The 18,348-nt window shown below is 38.1% G+C and overlaps 1 protein-coding gene across 1 annotated transcript in view; it reads left to right on the top strand.

Annotated features, from left to right (window-relative positions):
* The first annotated feature begins 742 nt into the window (after nt 1-742).
* TMPRSS15 (transmembrane serine protease 15) overlaps nt 743-18,348 on the top strand; it is a 70,554-nt gene continuing 52,948 nt past the window's right edge. The window contains exons 1-7 of the mRNA XM_078390275.1: nt 743-788; nt 3,165-3,286; nt 5,308-5,375; nt 10,293-10,444; nt 12,720-12,761; nt 12,931-12,972; nt 15,694-15,813. Of these exons, the coding sequence (XP_078246401.1) occupies nt 743-788; nt 3,165-3,286; nt 5,308-5,375; nt 10,293-10,444; nt 12,720-12,761; nt 12,931-12,972; nt 15,694-15,813 (592 nt within the window). The remainder of the gene's footprint in view (nt 789-3,164; nt 3,287-5,307; nt 5,376-10,292; nt 10,445-12,719; nt 12,762-12,930; nt 12,973-15,693; nt 15,814-18,348) is intronic.

Consider the following 18,348-nt stretch of genomic DNA (forward strand, 5'->3'; position numbering starts at 1 on the left):
GACTGATTAGTGTTGAATAAATGCAAAAGAGCTCATGTAGCATGGTTCAGCCGTCCCTTTCTTGGTGGGACAACACCTCCATGCACGGTTCAGACCCTGGGAGAACCAGGTTTCTAATCACATGGACATTTTCCATAAGGTGAAGAAATCTGCTGTTCAGAGAAGAAGGAGGAGGTGGATGGAGGAAAGATTTGTTCCTATCCCTAACAGCACACAGAAGAAAAGAAGGTTAGTTTGGTATCCACTTCAGGAAGTAGATGACAGGCTTGTCCTGGTAGAATGCTGGCTGCTATTCAATGAAGCATCCAACTTCTACATTATGACTATATGATGTCAAAGATCTGAACTGCTTTTGAAACACTATTAGACCCACCTGTCTGCCCACAACCTGTTCCTCCACATGGCACAACCTTCCTGGGTCCCCTAAACCAGCCTGCTGCATTAGATGTGGTGGAGGAGGATGTCCACCTTTGTATGATAATTAATGACATTAATTGAACAAGAAAACTGGGGTCAAATCCAGCCTCAGCCATCAAAACTTGCTGGGGGATGGCACTGGTACCAACCACTCCTTGAATATCTCACATACCTTTAAAATCCTACTACTGTAGAGTCACCATGAGTCAGAGGAAACTTAATGATGCAAAACAACATCAGCAACAATAAATGAAATGAAACACAGTACTAAAATGGTGTGTATAGATAAATAAACAAATGATTCAGGCAGTGAAATATCTTGGGTATGGCAAAATGTCTAAAGAAGCCTTATGGATCTTTAGAAAGGGAGTGTAAGTGTATCTAACAGTTTAGAATGAATCAACACATGGCTTCCAGTTCTTTTTGGAGATGATCCACTAAACTGTAAGAAGCCGCTAAGCTGTAAGAAGCAACATGTCCTTTTGTTTAAAATTCGCTGATGACAGATAAATGGCAAAATAATAATAATGAAATGTTGGCAATTAACATTTACAAGCCTGGGAGTTTCCTACATGCATGTTATCTTGGAAAAAACATTATCTTTTAAAGTGGAGTTGTGCTGCCTTCATTTGAATCTATTCTTTGAAAGATATCATTGCACTGGATGACACGAAAACTTGTTCTGAACTGACTGCATATAAATGAAGATTAAAGGTGTAATTAATTTCTGTAATCATCACTAGTATATAAATATCTGTCCAAGTTGATCATTGTTCTTGTCAGCGTTCCCCACAACTGGTAGCCATTAGTCACCATTTCTGAGCCTGAGATGAATCTGAAAAAATCAGCTGAGAAGAAGCACATTCCTCTTAGTGACTATGAAATTCTGTTTGCTGTTCTCTTTACTCTATCAATATGCATTTCCATAGGATTGTTAATACTATTGTGGCTCTTAAACAACAGAACTGAACAAGGTAAGGAGATAGAATTTGACTTTATTCATGAGCTTTGTGGTACATCTAAAGTCAACTGTCTGTATTGGTTTAATTATTTGTCAACTTTGATTTTAAGATTATATACTGCTGCTTTGAAAAGCATAATTACACATAGAAATTAGTGAAACAGAAGCTTCAGCTTTAACCCTTGAACTGTAATTTAAATGGTAAAGCATATGCTCTCCAAGTTAATGACAGCATGGAACAAGATGGCTTTAAAGTTGTTATGAAAGCTGCTTCTGTACTTCTGCCTTGGTGTGAATTCCTTTAATTTCCAAGCTTGAGAATTGATTGCATGAGTTGCAGGACACCGGCTTGGATCAATGGAACTGTAGAGTTGTATAGCCTGAAAAAGCAGATGAAAAGAAGAGGAATCTCCTCAGCTGAAATGTTTTCAACATTCACTTCTTCAAAGTGTTCTATGTTTCTGTCATTGCAGTGCCCTATTAGAGCCCTCAAGCCCTGTAATAATGTTTTGGAAGCAGTTCAAGTCTTTGACATCAGAATGCAATCGTGACATGTTCTGTATGGCACACATTAGATTTTCTGTAGATCTATTGTAGAAAAAAGGGGATGCCATCCAATGAGGCCTGTTCACCGTGCTACCTACTAACATGTTGTAGGTCACCACACATCAGCTGGTAGCCATCAGGAACAGAGTGCTCCAGGAGGAAAAAAAAATTGTAAAGTGACAGTACAAAGGACATGTCTTTCACTGAAGAAATTGCTTTTTAGTGCTTTCTGTTTTTCAGATTTGAACAAAAAGTAATTTTAAGGTTGGAGTAGATAATCTCATTGATTTGAATTGTATTTTTCTTTCTGAAATGATCACAAATGATTGAAACAAACTTTACGTTAGAAGATTATCAACTGGAAAGGTCAACATGACTGTGAGAGGCTATTCTCTACATTCATCAAAGCAGTATTGAATTCTGGTAGAAAAGCTGAGAAACGTGTATGTCAGATCAAAGCAATGCCTTCTCAAAGTAGCACATCAGAAATTTATCTGTTTGGTGCACAAAGGAAGCAGTTTTAATCTTTAGTTCTTAAAAAAAAAACTCTGAAAGTATTCAGTTTCCTAGCATGATTTCTTGCATGTGATAAAACTGGCTGCCTGAGCAGTTTTTCTTCCTGGTTGGCGTCACTAATACCACTCCAGTCATTAAGCAGCAATGCAGTTGGCCTCATGCACAGAAGACACAAGCGTTTTCTTTGAAGGAGGCAAATTACATGTGATCTTCTACTGCTCTATACTATTTCCTGCATTTTTATACAAGGGGAAACTGTGATCATTTGGTTCCCATGGGGCATGAAGGCCCAGCTGTGCAAGGGAGGATGCTAAAATCCTTCTGTAGTCCTTAGATGCTAGTAACTAGAAAATACATGTTGCAGTATACCAAACAAAATGCCCATCTAACTAAAAAGGTAACTATAAAATGTTTAAAGTGGAAGATGAATAGTTTTTCCTCATTAAGTTACGGTGATACTGTACTGTAGTTATACTTTCTAGTTACTATTTATGAGTAAGTAACTCGTTACTTACAGACTCTGATATTGACACTGTACAATGCATACTTTTAAATCTGTAATGAGACTCATAAATATTTACAAGTAAAGCAAGTAAATTATATTGCTTGCACTTCCCGATGCTGTGGGTTCATTTTCAAAGCCAATAAAAATGAAAAGAGCAGGTCTACAGAAACAGCAAAATGAAAGAATCACATCCTTCCTCATATATATCCCCTTTATCAGGTGCAAACAGTCATACAGCCCAGGGAACATTCACGATACTCTCAGGAACATCTTTCAGCCCTGCTTTGCAAGAGAAATCATCAACAGTCTTCAAAGCTCTTGCCTTTGATGTTCAGCAAATGGTAAGAAATAACAAACACTACCTGTTTATGGCATGTGCCAGCTTTGTTATATTGGGTTTTTTATTTAAAATCTGTCCCAAGTTCTCTCTCTCTCTCTCTCTTTACTCCTCTCCCTCTGGATATACATGAAGGGTACCTCAACCCATTACATATATATATACATGTATACACACATAAACACAGACAAATGCATACATAATCATAATATACTACAGTTCTGCATTATTCAACAGTCTTCCTTCTTTGTACAAGAAAACTCTGTGGGAATGGTATGTATGTATGTATGTATGTATGTATGTATGTATGTATGTATGTATGTATGTATGTATGTATGTATGTATGTATGTATGTATGTATGTATGTATGTATGTATGTATGTATGTATGTATGTATGTATACCATTCCCACAGAGTTTTCTTGTACAAAGAAGGAAGACTGTTGAATAATGCAGAACTGTAGTATATCATGATTATGTATGCATTTGTGTGTGTTTATGTTTGTGTATGCAAATGCATTTATAATCATGATATACTACAGTTCTGCATTATTCAATAGTCTTCACTTTCTGTATGGAATCTGTTCTGAGTAATGGTGTTCCTAACAAAAACCATGATCACTTTGTCCATTATCTGTGTCCCCACCTGGTCATGAGGCCATGTATAAATATGACAGTCATACAGCCTCATCCTTATCTCTGAGAAAGTAGACTTTTACACAAGAGCTCACATTAGCAGTTCATCTTTAAGGTTCCACAATGTTTTTTTTCTAATAGAAGAGAAATGAGATGCAGACACACATACATAGTCAGTGGAGTTTTTTTTGAAAAGGAGTGAAAATAACACAGGGGACAAAGGCACCTTATCTCTCATGCTCAGTGGTAGGTTCACAATGAATCGTCATCACCAGCACAGGAGGAAATGTTCAGTCTATGCTTACCACACATGAGGGTACCCATCTGACTACTAATTTAAAAGTGAAAACAATCTTGCTGCACCAAATTACTCATTAAATATAATTGTTCATTTGGCCATAAGTTAGTAAACAGTGTCTGTCAAAGCACATTCAATAAAACTATTCCCAAGTTACCCTCTGGAATTAAATCTTAGTTCAAGTGAGATATCTACTGCAGGACACCCACAGAAAGAAATCTGTAATATGGTTTCCTGAGGTCATTATCAGAAACATAATGCACTTCCAAAATAGCCTAAATTTGCAGTGCCCTCCACCATTTTAAAAAAATAGAAATGTCTATGAAGCCATGCTTGAAGAAAACATGTCTGTTATTCTGGTGCCACAGTTATATGTATATTTTTGGAAGTCAGTGTTTGGAGCACCTGGAGATATAATTAATCTCTCCTGTTCTCATTTTTTTATTGAAATAGCTCATCTTGATGTGACCAGACAAGATGTTAAGAATTCTTCAACCTCCATGAGAAGTCTCATCTTCAGTATGAGAACAGGACAAGGACATTTTGTACCCATTGTGTTTTTCACAGTTTGTGCAAAACGCAGCAGTAAAGAGCTAATGTTTTCCAAGTCAGCATGCACATGTGGGAAGCACAATACACCCTGCAGACTAATTTGAAAGAATCCACAAACAACCCTCCCAATCCTACTACATTTGATAGTTCAAGAAGGCAAGATTTATCACATTTCTAGTAACGTGCATTTTCAAAAAATGCACAAATGTGCAAAATATATTTTGACAGCAGCAGCAGCAACAGCAAAAAACCTTTGACCACTTTACTACATTACAGAGATGGAGAAAGTTACATTTTGGTTAACAATTCCTAGAATACCCCAACTATAGTCCTAAAGAGTAGCTTCCATAATCTCTGTTGTATTCTAGCACAAAGTGATGTTTCAGTTTTGTCAGAGAAAGATAGCTTGGATATTTCTTTTAATGGAAATGGGGAGGAGATAGCTTAATAAAATGCTTTGAATATTTCTGTAGGTACCAACTGACAATGTCAAGAAAGATTTTGTCATGCTTATTTTGCCTCTCATATTTTTACATCTAGATAGATGATATATTTCAATCAAGTGAACTTCAAAATGAATATAAGAACTGTAAAGTTTCCCAGTTTAGGTGAGTTTATTTTTATATATGTGTAGATTGGAGCCTCAGTCATGTCAACATATGCATGGAATACAGAAGAAATCTGTAGTATTTTAGCTATCTAGGTTGGAATATATTATAATTGAGTCAATTGTGTAAGAACACATGATACAGTATTCCCTTTTCATTTCTTCTGAAGGCTGAAATTTTGTGGTCCCAGAATGAGTATTCCAAAAGCCACACGTCTAGAGCAGTCAACCCTCAGAATCAAATATATCTTCTCTGTTGCCATGGGAAACTTCCCCCCCCCGCCGACTCTGGCCACTACAGTTCAATATTGGTAGAGGCAAATTAGACAGTGCAACATAGTACAGGCATACCTCAGTTTACGAATTTAATGTGTTCTACGGGACATCACGTAATGCGAAAAATTCATAAACCAAAACGTGGATTGTCATAGGAATAGAGGCAGTGCTATAAACCTCCAAGCACAATACATCCTGGGTAAACTTTCTTCATAAACCCCCCCAAATGAAACAAAACAAAACAAAACAAAACCGTAAACCGTAAACCGAAGCATTATTTTCAATGGATTTTGCTTCGTAAACCAAAAATTACTTTAACTGAGGCGTTCGTAAACCAAAGTACCACTGTAAACGCTTTAAATCTAGAGTATATGATCCAAACCACATTCAGTCAATGGAGAAGTCCTGAACATGGAGGGAAATGTATGCTTTCTTTGAGCTGATTTAGTTTTGAAAAGCAAAAGTGAAGGGAAATGGTAATCTACCTCCTTTTCATCCCATCAGAGCACATTGCTTTTGATAGGTGGTTTATTCACTCTCAGATATTCCCATTCCACCAACAGAACTGTGTTGTCTCTTGTTTGTTTTTAATCTGTGACCCACATAATAAATTGCATTTAAATAGCATTTCCTCCACTAGCTAGGTAAGCAGGAAATTCTGTCACCATATAATTTCTATCATCTATTATTTGTTTCTGTTAAAGACATTTTTAAACAACATGGATTTGAACTTGATCTGATTTGCCCGAACATCTTGATGTTCTGAATGCATTTCCATTATGCCATTGGCATTCTGATCAGTTCTCAAACAGATCTGTCAAATGAGATGCATTTTACTTATTTTGAATTCAGTAGCTAAAGCTAATGTGTTTGATAACGTTAATGAAATCCTGGATCCCTATTCCCAAGTTTCATAACATTTGCTGCCAAGTTAGACTCAACATTTTATAACATTAACAGTGTAAATGGAGTAAAACTAGACTCCACTGGCTTCAGTCCAATGGTCCATTTAAAAGGAAATGCATAGTACTATCCTAGGACATTCATGTCATCGGCATTTCCACTATACCCAAGGTCTGACTGAAAAGCTGTTTCACCTTGTCAGATGATACAAGGGGAGATGACTTCAAGAAGCACCAGGGCTACATCTGCCACAATGAGGCCTGAGAGGGCACCTCCAACCCCTCTAATCCTCCAGGTTTTTATGGAGGGAGCAACTGCCTTTTTCAGGCTAGTCCCCTACTTTTCTTTAAAGCCACATAAACTTAATTTTTCAAAAACAACAACAACAACAACAACAACAACAGAACTGATGTTTCTCACTTTAAAAAAAAAGGCTTTTGCAAATCTAGATAAATATTTGATACACAGACCCTCCAATAATGTCCAGAAAAGGCTGGTCCTGTGTCCCTGAAAAAGGAACCTGCCATTGCAGGCCCCTCAATACCAAAAAGTGTTTTTTATTTATCCAAGCTTTCCCAAATCCATTTAGCTAATTATATCTATTCCTGGTTCATTTTTAAATACAAGTATGATAAACTGATTATTTTTTAAAAAAAAAATCTGCATAGTGTGTTTTCATGTGCATGAAGCTATGCTATAACTTATTTTTCTTAAGTGATATATAAACCGGTAAGATAAATAAATAGCAACTGAAACCATTTAAATTGTTTTATTTGTTTGCTGTTTATTGTCTTTGCTACCTTTCTCCTAAAATGGAGTTCAAGGCAACTGGCAAATGATTAAGAAACAGATACAAAAAAACCCACAATAAGTTATAGCACTAAAAAAGCAATTAAACATATACTAATATTTCAAAAACCACTCATTTAAAAACCATTTAAAAAATTTAAAGCCCATGTTTGCAAGGAAGTAGTAAAACATTCAGCATTCCATGGTAAAGGTTTTTTTTTTTCCTTCAACGGCCCAATTCATTTGCTGAAAGACTGCCTGAAAAGAAAGGGCTTTTCCCGCCAACAGGAGGGACGAACCCAGCCTCCCACAGGACAGTGTAGCACAACTGAGGAGCAGCCGCTGAAAATGCCCCCTATCATATCTTGCTAAAAGTGCCTGTGATAGTGGAGGGACAGGATATGGGTCCTCCCTTAAGGTTTTAAAAGACAAGCAGGCTTATAGGTGGACACACAGTCCTTCAGATAGCCCAGATTGAGTTGTACAGGGCTTCATAGATAGTGACTACTCTTTGAATTGGACCTTGAAATAGACCTGCAGCCAATGTAAAACTACTGTAATGGGGAAGGTACATTCTTCCTGTTAATTTCAAAGCTGTGGGATAAAAATATTTTAAATAAAATAAAATAATAAATAAATGGGATGCTATATGGCTCACTGAGGGTTCATATGTTATCTTCGATTCTTTCTTTACTTTAATTATTAAACTAGTTTTTCTATTATATTCACTTTCTGTGTTTGGCAAAGATTAGCTAACATCCATAAACTATAACATATTGCAATATTTTGCCCTTATATATTATCCTTCTACTCACTTACTCTCTAATTCTCTTGTTTCCAGCATAATTTGCAACATCAATAAATGTAATTGGAGTCTCAGTCAAGATATCCTGTCTGCAGTAGTAACTGAGGAAGTTGCCTTATAATGATCCATCTAACTCGGTCTTGTCTGCACAGTGCTGTTTGTTATCATCTAGCTCAATAATGAGATGCTAACATTCACTGTCAGCAGCATCTTTTCCAGCCCTTTTAGGCTCTGTCAGAGGTTGCATATAAAGTGCATGCTCTACCATTCAGCTGAACCCAGCTGGACCGTTCTGTGGTCTGGGTCAACTGGCTGAGACATACTGTACCTAGGGGAAAAACAGTTAGTTACTGGACACGTATTTCTGCTCAACTAAATCTCTCTGTCCCTTGCCCTCATGTACTGACTAATTTCTGCCAATTCAGTGTCCCCTGGGGTCCCCAGCTTCCCCTTCCCTCGTCTAAACCTCTGCTAATGCCATTCTGAGGTAAGGGGTTTTTGCACCCCATGTGCCTTCTTTGGAAATCAACTAACCCTGTTCCTTTGCGCTACCCATTGTTGGAAAGTGTTGCCGTAAGTAGGAATTGGCTTTATGACACATTGTTTTTGTCGTTGCTAGCTCTATTTCTGGACTCCTTACCTTACTGGAAATGATTTTGAGAAATTCTATTTCAAAAATGATTTATTCAAATACAGTCATGTCATCTTCTGGTTGCTGCAACGGCTTCCTCCTATGTCGGGGGGAAAGCCCTTTGAGACCCCTGAAGGCAAAATGGCAGGGAGAAAGGGCGGGAAATTCAAATATCCAGCCCTTTCTCCCTGCCTTTTTTCCTTCGGAGGTCTCAAAAGGCTTCCTCCAATGTCGGGGGGGGGAAGCCCTTTAAGACCTCCGAAGGCGCCTATCGCTCCATTTGCAAAAAATGGCATTGGCTTGCAAACAGAGCCTCCACCTCATTCGTAGGTGGAGGCTCCATCCGCAAGTCGATGCCAATTTTTGCGAACGGAGCCATTCGTAAATCGAAAAGTTTGTATGTAGGGACGTTTGTAAATCGAGGGTTGACTGTACTTCAGCCAACCTCAGCTAAAATTACTCAGTTCTCTTCCTCTGCTTCAGACCACAAGAGAGAAGGATTATGGAATTGTCATAGATCACAAGCTGAATATGCACCAACAGTGTGATGTGGCTACACAAAGGCAAATGCTATTTTAAGCAGCATTAACAGAAGTATAGTTTCCCAATCTAGTCCACCTCTATTCAGCGCTGGTTAGGCCTCACCTTGAGTATTGTGTCCAGGTCTGGACACCACAATTCAAGAAGGATGCTGAGAAACTGGAACAAGTTTAGAGGAGGGTGACAAGGATGATCAGGGGGCTGGAAACCAGGGCCTATGAGGAAAGACTGAAAGAATTTGGTATGTTTAGCCTTGAGAAAAGAAGACTGAGGGGAGATAAGATAGCACTTTTCAAACACTTGAAAGGCTGTCATACAGAGGAGGGGCAGGATCTGTTCTCAGTCATCCCAGAGAGCAGGGCATGCAACAGTGGGCTCAAGTTAAAGGAAACCAGATTTTGATTGAATATAGGAAAAACTTTCCAACTGTTAGAGCAGTAAGACAGTGGAACCAATTAACATTGAGAGGTGGTGAGTGCTCCAACACTGGAGGCTTTCAAGAGAAACATAGACCACCACCTGCAGATATGCTTTGATTGTATTCCTGCACTGAGCAGGGGGTTGGCCTTAATGGTCTTGTAGGCCCCTTCCAGCTTTACCATTCTATGATTCTATGATTCTAATACAAAAGCATATTTCCTTGTCTTATAATTTGATGTACACCAATGCAAGTGAAACAGAAGTGTTATCTCCCTGTTGACCAATTAGAAACAAAAGCAAGTCAAATATGGATTGAGGGATGATGGGTTAGAATAAACAATCTTTTCCTATTGCTTACAGGTATTGAATCAATGTCTAGCCTTCTGAAGCCCTGTATCTCCAAATTTCCAGTAGCTAAAAACTTTTTGCTGTAACTTCCAGACAGCATCTATGTGTTACCTGGCAGCTGATTCATTGAATGATGACCAAATCTGGAACAGTTTGGAACATTTACTAATTCATGTTTTCTTGTGGGATTATTTCTTGTTTGACAGAAATGGCAGTGTAATTGTATTATTCAACCTTTTGTTTGGACAATTGGTACCTGATGAAAAGCTAAAGAATGAACTGTCGTTGGGCATTGAAGGAAATAAAAGTGGCCTTTTGCAAACCTTCATCATTGATGTGAACAGTATAGAAATAACAGGTAATTATTAGGGATGAACATGGAGAACATTTTTATACTTATTTTGTTTTAAGTTCTTTTTTGGAGAAGTCATTTTTCATTTTCATAATTTTTATTTTCTAAAGGAAAGCCTCTTCTGGGTTCTTTCATTTTGGGTTTCCCATTTGTTTACCTGGGCATGCCAAAATCTCTAAAAAACCTTAAAAACTACTCCAAAAAGCAGAGAAGCAAGGTAACAGAGAATCAATCTACTTCAAAAGCTGGAAACTGTACATGAGAAAATATACATATTTGACAGAATAAATACATAATAATTTAACCAATAAACATTTTAAAAAATCAGAGAAAGGACACACAGACATGCACCTGCACATATACATGGGGTGGGGTAATAGCAAAACAGAAAGCACCCCCTTTCCCAAAAATCAAAAAAGCATATAAAGGCTAAAATGCAACCACCACCCCAACTAATAATCAAAACTACTAGAACACAGGGAGGTTTCTTCCCCACCCCCACACACTTACTTGATGCTTTGTCTTCTTTTATCTTCTGAGTAAGTAGACAAGTCAGGCCCAACCAGCAGCAGATTCTTGCTTCCTGTGAAACTCCTGATTGGCTGCTGACACCATCATGTCTCTGCAGTAGTCCTTGTGATGCTATTGGATGAGAGCTTTATCAGATGATTTGACATATAAAAGATGAAAGAAAGGTCGGAATGTCAACACTACTGGATTAAAAATTTATCAGGCAATTTAGGATGAAAGAAAAGCAGCAGAAAAGGGGAAACACACACACAGACAGAAACCCCTTCAGTGTACTTCTTTTTTGTTAATATGATTTATTCATGCTTTAGAGAGCCTCTTTCAATAATCACTGAAACAACACAAAAAGTGGAGAAAGAGCCTCTTTTGTGTGGTTTTGTATGGCATGTGTTTGTCCCACCCCTAGTACTCATTATATTAAAAACTAATGTGTGCTGTTTGTGGTTGTGTGCTCTCAGTCATATTTGACTTATGGTAACCTTTCAAGATAAGGAGTGGTTTTATCCATTGCCAACCCCAGCGGGTTCCATGGCCAAATAGAAATTTGAACCCAGGTCTCCTATTTCCAGTCCATCACTCTGACCACTACAGAATGCTGGTTCAATTCAACTATTAAACTGATCTAGGATAAACCATTGAATTAATAAGATTTACATAAGTTGATGTATACAAGTCCTGTTAGATCTGTTTAAGTCTCCTTAATGGGTGAACGCCTGGATTTAAGTTTTTAATAATATTCCATGGCTTTCTAATCCAATAACAGCATCTCTACTGATATCCTTCTACTCATGCCCACATCCTTTTCTGTATTTATCAAAATCACAGCAATTTGCATCAAATGTATTGGTCTGCAAACTATACCAACACTTTTTTAAAAGCAGTTAATACATGTCGGATGTGGAGGACGATGAGTCAATGGAGAAATTCAAGGCACTGCATGTATGGATGGAAGTTTTCAGCATGGATAAATATCAGTAGTATATTTGGTTGCCAAATCATCCCCAAAACTATATCCACATAACTATTTCATATTTAATATTCTTAAACATTCTGTGTTCAATATTCTGCTGTCACCTTTTGACAGACTGCATTTGATAACAAATCAAAATTGATGCAAAACACCAAGGTTCAGTACTTAGTATAAAAACCATAGACTCTTCAAATCTGCATCTGTTATCAAATACTTTCAGAACTGGGGAGTCAGTAGCTCTCCATGTGGATTAGTTTATCAATGCCATATAATTTGCAGCAGACTAGAAATATGGCATGGCAGTAACGTTATAAAGTCATAACATTATAAATATGTTTCATCACAAAATACAGAAAAGAACTTCTAATGTACATAAAGTACATTCTCAAAAGACAAGATTCAGACAGTTAAAGCCTCATAGCTGTTGTGAATCTCCATATAAGGAAACCTCATAAAAGCATAAAATGGAATACAATCTGACAGAGGTTTACTCAAAAGAATTTTCATTGTGTTCAGTAGGGTTTGGTCCCTGGTTCAGATGTTTTTCTTATTCATATTTCTGTGGGAGTAGGCCTGACTCAATTCAATGAGACTTACTTCTGAGTAAATCTATATAGGATTGAGCTACAGGTGTCTTTTGTAGCATTGCTTTACAACAGACCAAATGTTCAATCAACTGCCAAAACTGTATATCTGCATATTTTTCCATAGAAAATTTCTGAAATGGAATGGGAAGAAAATTTGCTTTAGAAATGATTTTCTGTTTATTTGCTTGCTTTGCAGATATGGGGATACCTAATACAAGCAGTCCTTTGACCACACCTGGTTAGTAAACTTTATCAGCTGATTATCAAGAAAATCCAAGCCGAATCATTGATGATGCCCAACAGTTAAAGCTCATCTGTTTTGCCATCTTTATTTCATAGTCTTCACAAACAAGTGGAAAGAAAATTTTAAAAACAATATTCAGCATTTTGATTTGGTTTGTTTTCAGGTTTGGGCACCCTCAGAACAACCAGTGCTTTCACATCATCAGGTTAGTAAACAGAACATGGCATGATAAGGTGCCTACCGTATATCAAAGGTTCCATGTGTGTTGATAATTGTACTGTCTGCTTTGCCACTTCCTTTTAATACCCACCATTCAATGAGACAAAGAAGACTGTGTTCACATTCAAGTGCTGAACTTTTCCAGAGCAATACAGCGATTTTAGTTACCCAAGTTCGTATCATTGGTGGATGTTAATCAAAATAAATATAGGTTTTTCACACTGACAGCCTCAACAAATTTGATGAGGACTATGTTTATTATTCAGTCTTGGGAGAAAAAGTGGAAAAGAAAAATGTTTTTAAGATGGACTCATTTACTTTCTCCAGCAGATGGCATTGTAGATTAGTTCTCTGATGCTGAGTGGGGAAAATGGGATTGAATTTGCGTTTTATAAGCAGTGCTATTGGTGAAACTACTGGAAGACTGCTACTGTTTTTTTTTATTTATTTATTTAATACACCATGAACTGAAGGGTCTCACCAAAGTATCTGCCACTGCAACTTATGGCTTACTGAATAGCATTGGGATGTTATTACCAGGGTAGGAACTCCTCTTCCTTAAGATTTCAGGGCCAAACACTGAGACCATAGACCTGGTCTTCACAGTGTCCTGAAGAGGAACTTAGGGGTTCCAAAGAGTGGATCCTTGTGATGCCACAGAGAAGGCAAGTGGTAGAGCAAAGCAAGCACAAACACACAAACACCTGTGGGGTGAGCCAGTGATCTTTGGGAATAAGAAGAGATGGAAGCAGTGGTAGCTAGCAGTTCCAGTTTGGGGAGTGCTGCAAATCTACTCTGGGTTTTAGTCTACACTTGACATGAACCATCCCTGGCACTAGGCAATAGGTTCAGTACTTAGGACAACTTTATTAAAGTACAGGCTGCATTCCACTGTGGATTCATAGCACCTCTCAAATTGAATCCACATACATCACTGGATGGGTGCCAGACCTTAAAGACACTCCACAATATTTTTTTCTTACTCTGAGATGTATCTCTCTGCCTGGAAAACAGGACAAACACAAACAATCCCTGAGATTTCAGGCAGTGCCTGGAAACCTGGCAATCCTACCCATAATGCTGTTAAAGTGAGAATCCATAAGTCACTGAAAGGAAAAAATGCTTTCTGCTGAGATGGCCCCAGGTTCGATCTCTGGCATTTCAATGTAAGGTTGCAAAAGATTCCTGTCTGAAATCCTGGACAACCACTGTACTATACCATAGACTAAAATGAGCAACTTATAACATGGGCTTGATACACCCTCCATGTGTTTTCCAGGCACTGGATCACCCTAGAAATTAGAGATGGGGATATATGTGTTTGTAAACAAATACAAATATCCCCATCCCAGCTGGAAATAATGAGGGTCTGGTTCCCAGGACTGGACCATCCATCTTGAAGGTCCACTCCTCCTGCCAATGGCTCCCAGAGCTATGCTGTCTTCCTGCTCAGCTGGCAACTCAGCAGCCATGTGGGGAGACTCATCCTTCCTTCCCATGCCTGGGGTGGCCAGCCGAGCAAGAAGGCAGCAGAGCTCCAGGCACCATTGGTGGGAAGAGTGGGACCTTTGTGGTGCTGGGACACATGAGTGGACAGTTTAGTCCCAGGGGCCAGACCCTCATTAGGTCCATCTGGGATGGGGATATTCATATTTGTCTATGAATATGAACACATTGGCAAATCAGCTACCATGTTCTCAAGACTCACAAAGAAAGTATGGCTGAATAAGAAGCTGATGACATATACCAAGATCCAGGTCTATAGAGCCTGTGTCCTGAGCACACTTCTGTACTGCAGTGACTCCTGGACTCTGTGCAAGGCAGGAGAGGAAGCTGAACACGTTCCATATGCATTGTCTCAGACACATTTTTGGTATCACCTGGCAGGACAAAGTTCCCAATAGAGTAGTCCTAGAATGAGCTGGAATTTTTAGCATGTCTACATTACTGAAACAGCGACGTCTACGTTGGCTTGGGCATGTTGTGAGAATGGCTGATGGTCAGATTCCAAAAGATCTCCTACATGGAGAATTAGTGCAGGGAAATTGCCCCAGAGGGAGACCACAGCTGCGATGCAAGGATATCTGCAAGCGGGATCTGAAGGCCTTAGGAATGGACCTCAACAGATGGGAACCCCTGACATTGGAGTGTTCAGCCTGGAGGCAGGAGGTACAGTACATCTTGGCCTCTCCCAATTTGAAGAGACCCTTTTGCAGCAGGCCGAGGCCAAGAGGCAGTCCCAGAAGCAGCAAAATCAGGGAAATGGACAGGGGACAGATTGTATTTGTCCTCATTATGGAAGGGATTGTCACTCTCAAATTGGCCTTCTCAGCCACACTAGATGGTGTTCCAAGTCCTCCATACAGAGCACGTTACCATAGTCTGTCAAGACTGAAGGATGCCAAACATGAATATAAATATTCCCATCTCTACTAGAAATCCCAAGATGGGAAAAATAGTTAATTTGTTTGTTTGCTTGCTTGCTTGTTTTAATGGAGACAACAAGAATAACTTCTAGTCCAACAGTACATGATGAGTTTCTTATGCTAAAGTTTTAGAATATGAATTACATCCTTAACTTACAAGGTCTTTACCTAGTTATATTGGATATATGATTTGTGTCTGCTTTCTTGTCTGAGGTTTAAGAAACCAAAAGCAAACAAGACCTGCTTAATTAATTCCATTTCCTTTTTAAAATGAATTTTAGTTAAATGTTTACCTCCTCATCGACTTTGTGCTGATGGTTTAAGCTGCATAAGCAAAGAACTATTTTGTGATGGAATACCAAACTGTCCAGATGGTTCCGATGAATATGAGAAAACATGTGGTAAGAATTTGAGCTTCTGCAATTAGCCCTTTGTATTGCTTTTAATCTTCCAACATATTTTTAATCAACTGCAAGTAATACAATAATGTTTTATTATGTGGTGATCAAATATATTTTATGGAAGTTTGTGCTTTTCTTCAAACTTGTTAATATCGGAACAATGATAAATATTCTAAGACAATTAGAACTGCACAAAGTAATGTATGTAGATAATCAAAGATATATTTTTACACTATCCACACCCATATGCGTAGTGATGATTTGTAACCTAAGCACTGGTTTTGTTGTTCAGTGTTATTGTTGGAGAGATAGGTGGACACACACACACAATGTACACCAACCACGACATATATATTCCAATTACATAGGCTCAGAGAAGTGTCCAATCTGCCTGCCACTGATCTGGAGGTTGTCTGATTTAGCCAGAGTAAAAAAAAAAAAAAATCAGAAATCTACTGTAATTTGTTGTCGACCACAAGGAACAAGAAATATATTTTCAGTATTCTAATAAAAGATGTTTTCACTTCGATCGGGCTCTTTAAAGGGGGCTATTCCCATGGTCTGCACAACTTTCCATGAAAACTTAATGGCATTTCTAGTTAAACAAACCCAATAATACACCCAGCCATTGGTACTGGACTATGGACATTGCCCAGTGTAAAAATCTTTTTATGTCATTCTTTTATTTGTTCAGGTCAAGCATAGCGATCCATAAAGCTAAGGTGATTTCTTTTTGTGTCATTGTTTCACTAAGTTGTGTTCTGTGCCAACTTTGAGAGTGTAAGTGTCAGGGAAATAACAACCTAACACTTCAACCAATAACACTTGTTGTTGGAAATAAAGAAGTATGGTGGACCTCTTAGTCTGGCAGACCTCTTAGTACTTTTAACAGTATCATCCAAAGCTAAGGTCACCTTCACTGTCAGAATATTGGCTGAACCTTTCCTGGCTATATGATTTTTCATTTAGGACCCATCCCCAAAGTAATAATCCATCTCTCATCATAGCTGAAATAGTCAGATATCTCTGTAACATTTCATGACAGGATTTGCATTATTTCTTGCTATACTGTACATGAGCACAAGACATCCTTTTTCCTTTCAAAGAACTTTGCCCAACACCATGCAGTTTTCATTATAATTCCCATTGGCACTACTGAGTTCAGCATGTGCTAGAGGTATAAAGTCGTCACACAGGAAGAGTGTAATTCTAACAGTCTCTTCATGGTGCTGTCAAGAGTTCAGTGAAATCAATTATCATCTCAGCTGAAATGGAGACAACAGGTGACACAGCAAAATTTCACTTCCTAGTTTAATGATGTACATGAAATCACCATGAAATGGAGTGACTCTACAATGTCGTAAGTCAGCTTTAGAAAGTGGAAATTGCATTCTGTGCAGAAATACTGCTTGTAGTAGGTTTGCTGGGCTGAAATAGACCAAGACCCATGCAGAAAATTTATATTGTTTTTATTAAGCTAAGAAACTATTGAGAAGTGTAAGAGCACTGTTACCTCCATGTATGGCAGGCTTTGGGGACATTATTTCATTTATTAACATTACTTTGGATTTTACTGGTCTGGGAATAGCAAAATTTTGACAGAATTCTGTGCATGAAGAGCTGACTTAGTTTCTCTACTTTACATCTAAGTGTACTTCCCTTCTTGGGTTTCATAGCTATTTGTCAATTTCACTGTACAAACAGCATTATTTACAATCCAAGTGTAAATGCAAGACAAAACAGAGCAAAATCCAACCACCAAACTAAACAAAGAGAAAAGTTGGATATGGTTAGTGTGGACCTACTGGCATTTAAGTTAGTAGTGCATAATTTGCCCATTCAAGGAGACAAAAGTTGCATAGGGCTCTGTCAGTATAACTTGCATGCACAGTGCTTGTCAGTGCAACACACTGCCTCTGTCTGTATATGTTAAAATAATAAAGAAATTTAGAATGCCAGGAATGCAAGCGCCTATGTACTGCCTTTAATTTCAGTGTTTCTTCTAAGCATGATTAAGTCTGTATCCAACCCGCTACAAGCATTGATTTTTAATGAAGAAATTAGCTCAAGTGTAGTCACCAAAGTATAAATTCAATCAAATTTGTTCTATTTGTTCAATGCCTGTTATTTCCTACCACTTCTGATTTATGACAGATAATGGTAATGGGAAAAAATGATAATGGAACCAAGACATAGCAAATTTAACCATTTCAATATCCTTGTCGTCCACATTCAAGCTGTGTATTTCTTCTGCAGTCACATTCTCTGTCTTCTTCCTCTTCAACTGTGATTCTCCTTTAGCAGTTTTTTCTTTAACTCACACCAGTAATTGTTTAAAGGCATCATAGATCATCTGCATATCTAAAATTATGCATGTTTCCTCTACCAATTTTCACTCCTCCATCCTCCTTTGAATCCACTCCAGTAAACAGATATATTCTGAATATAGACTGGTCAGATAGGGAGAAATGTATATCCTTGTTTGACACTTTTGCCAATTGGAAACCATTCTGTTTATCAATATTCTATCCTTAC

Source organism: Pogona vitticeps, chromosome 3 (assembly GCF_051106095.1).
Source record: "Pogona vitticeps strain Pit_001003342236 chromosome 3, PviZW2.1, whole genome shotgun sequence".
Lineage (NCBI taxonomy): Eukaryota > Metazoa > Chordata > Lepidosauria > Squamata > Agamidae > Pogona > Pogona vitticeps.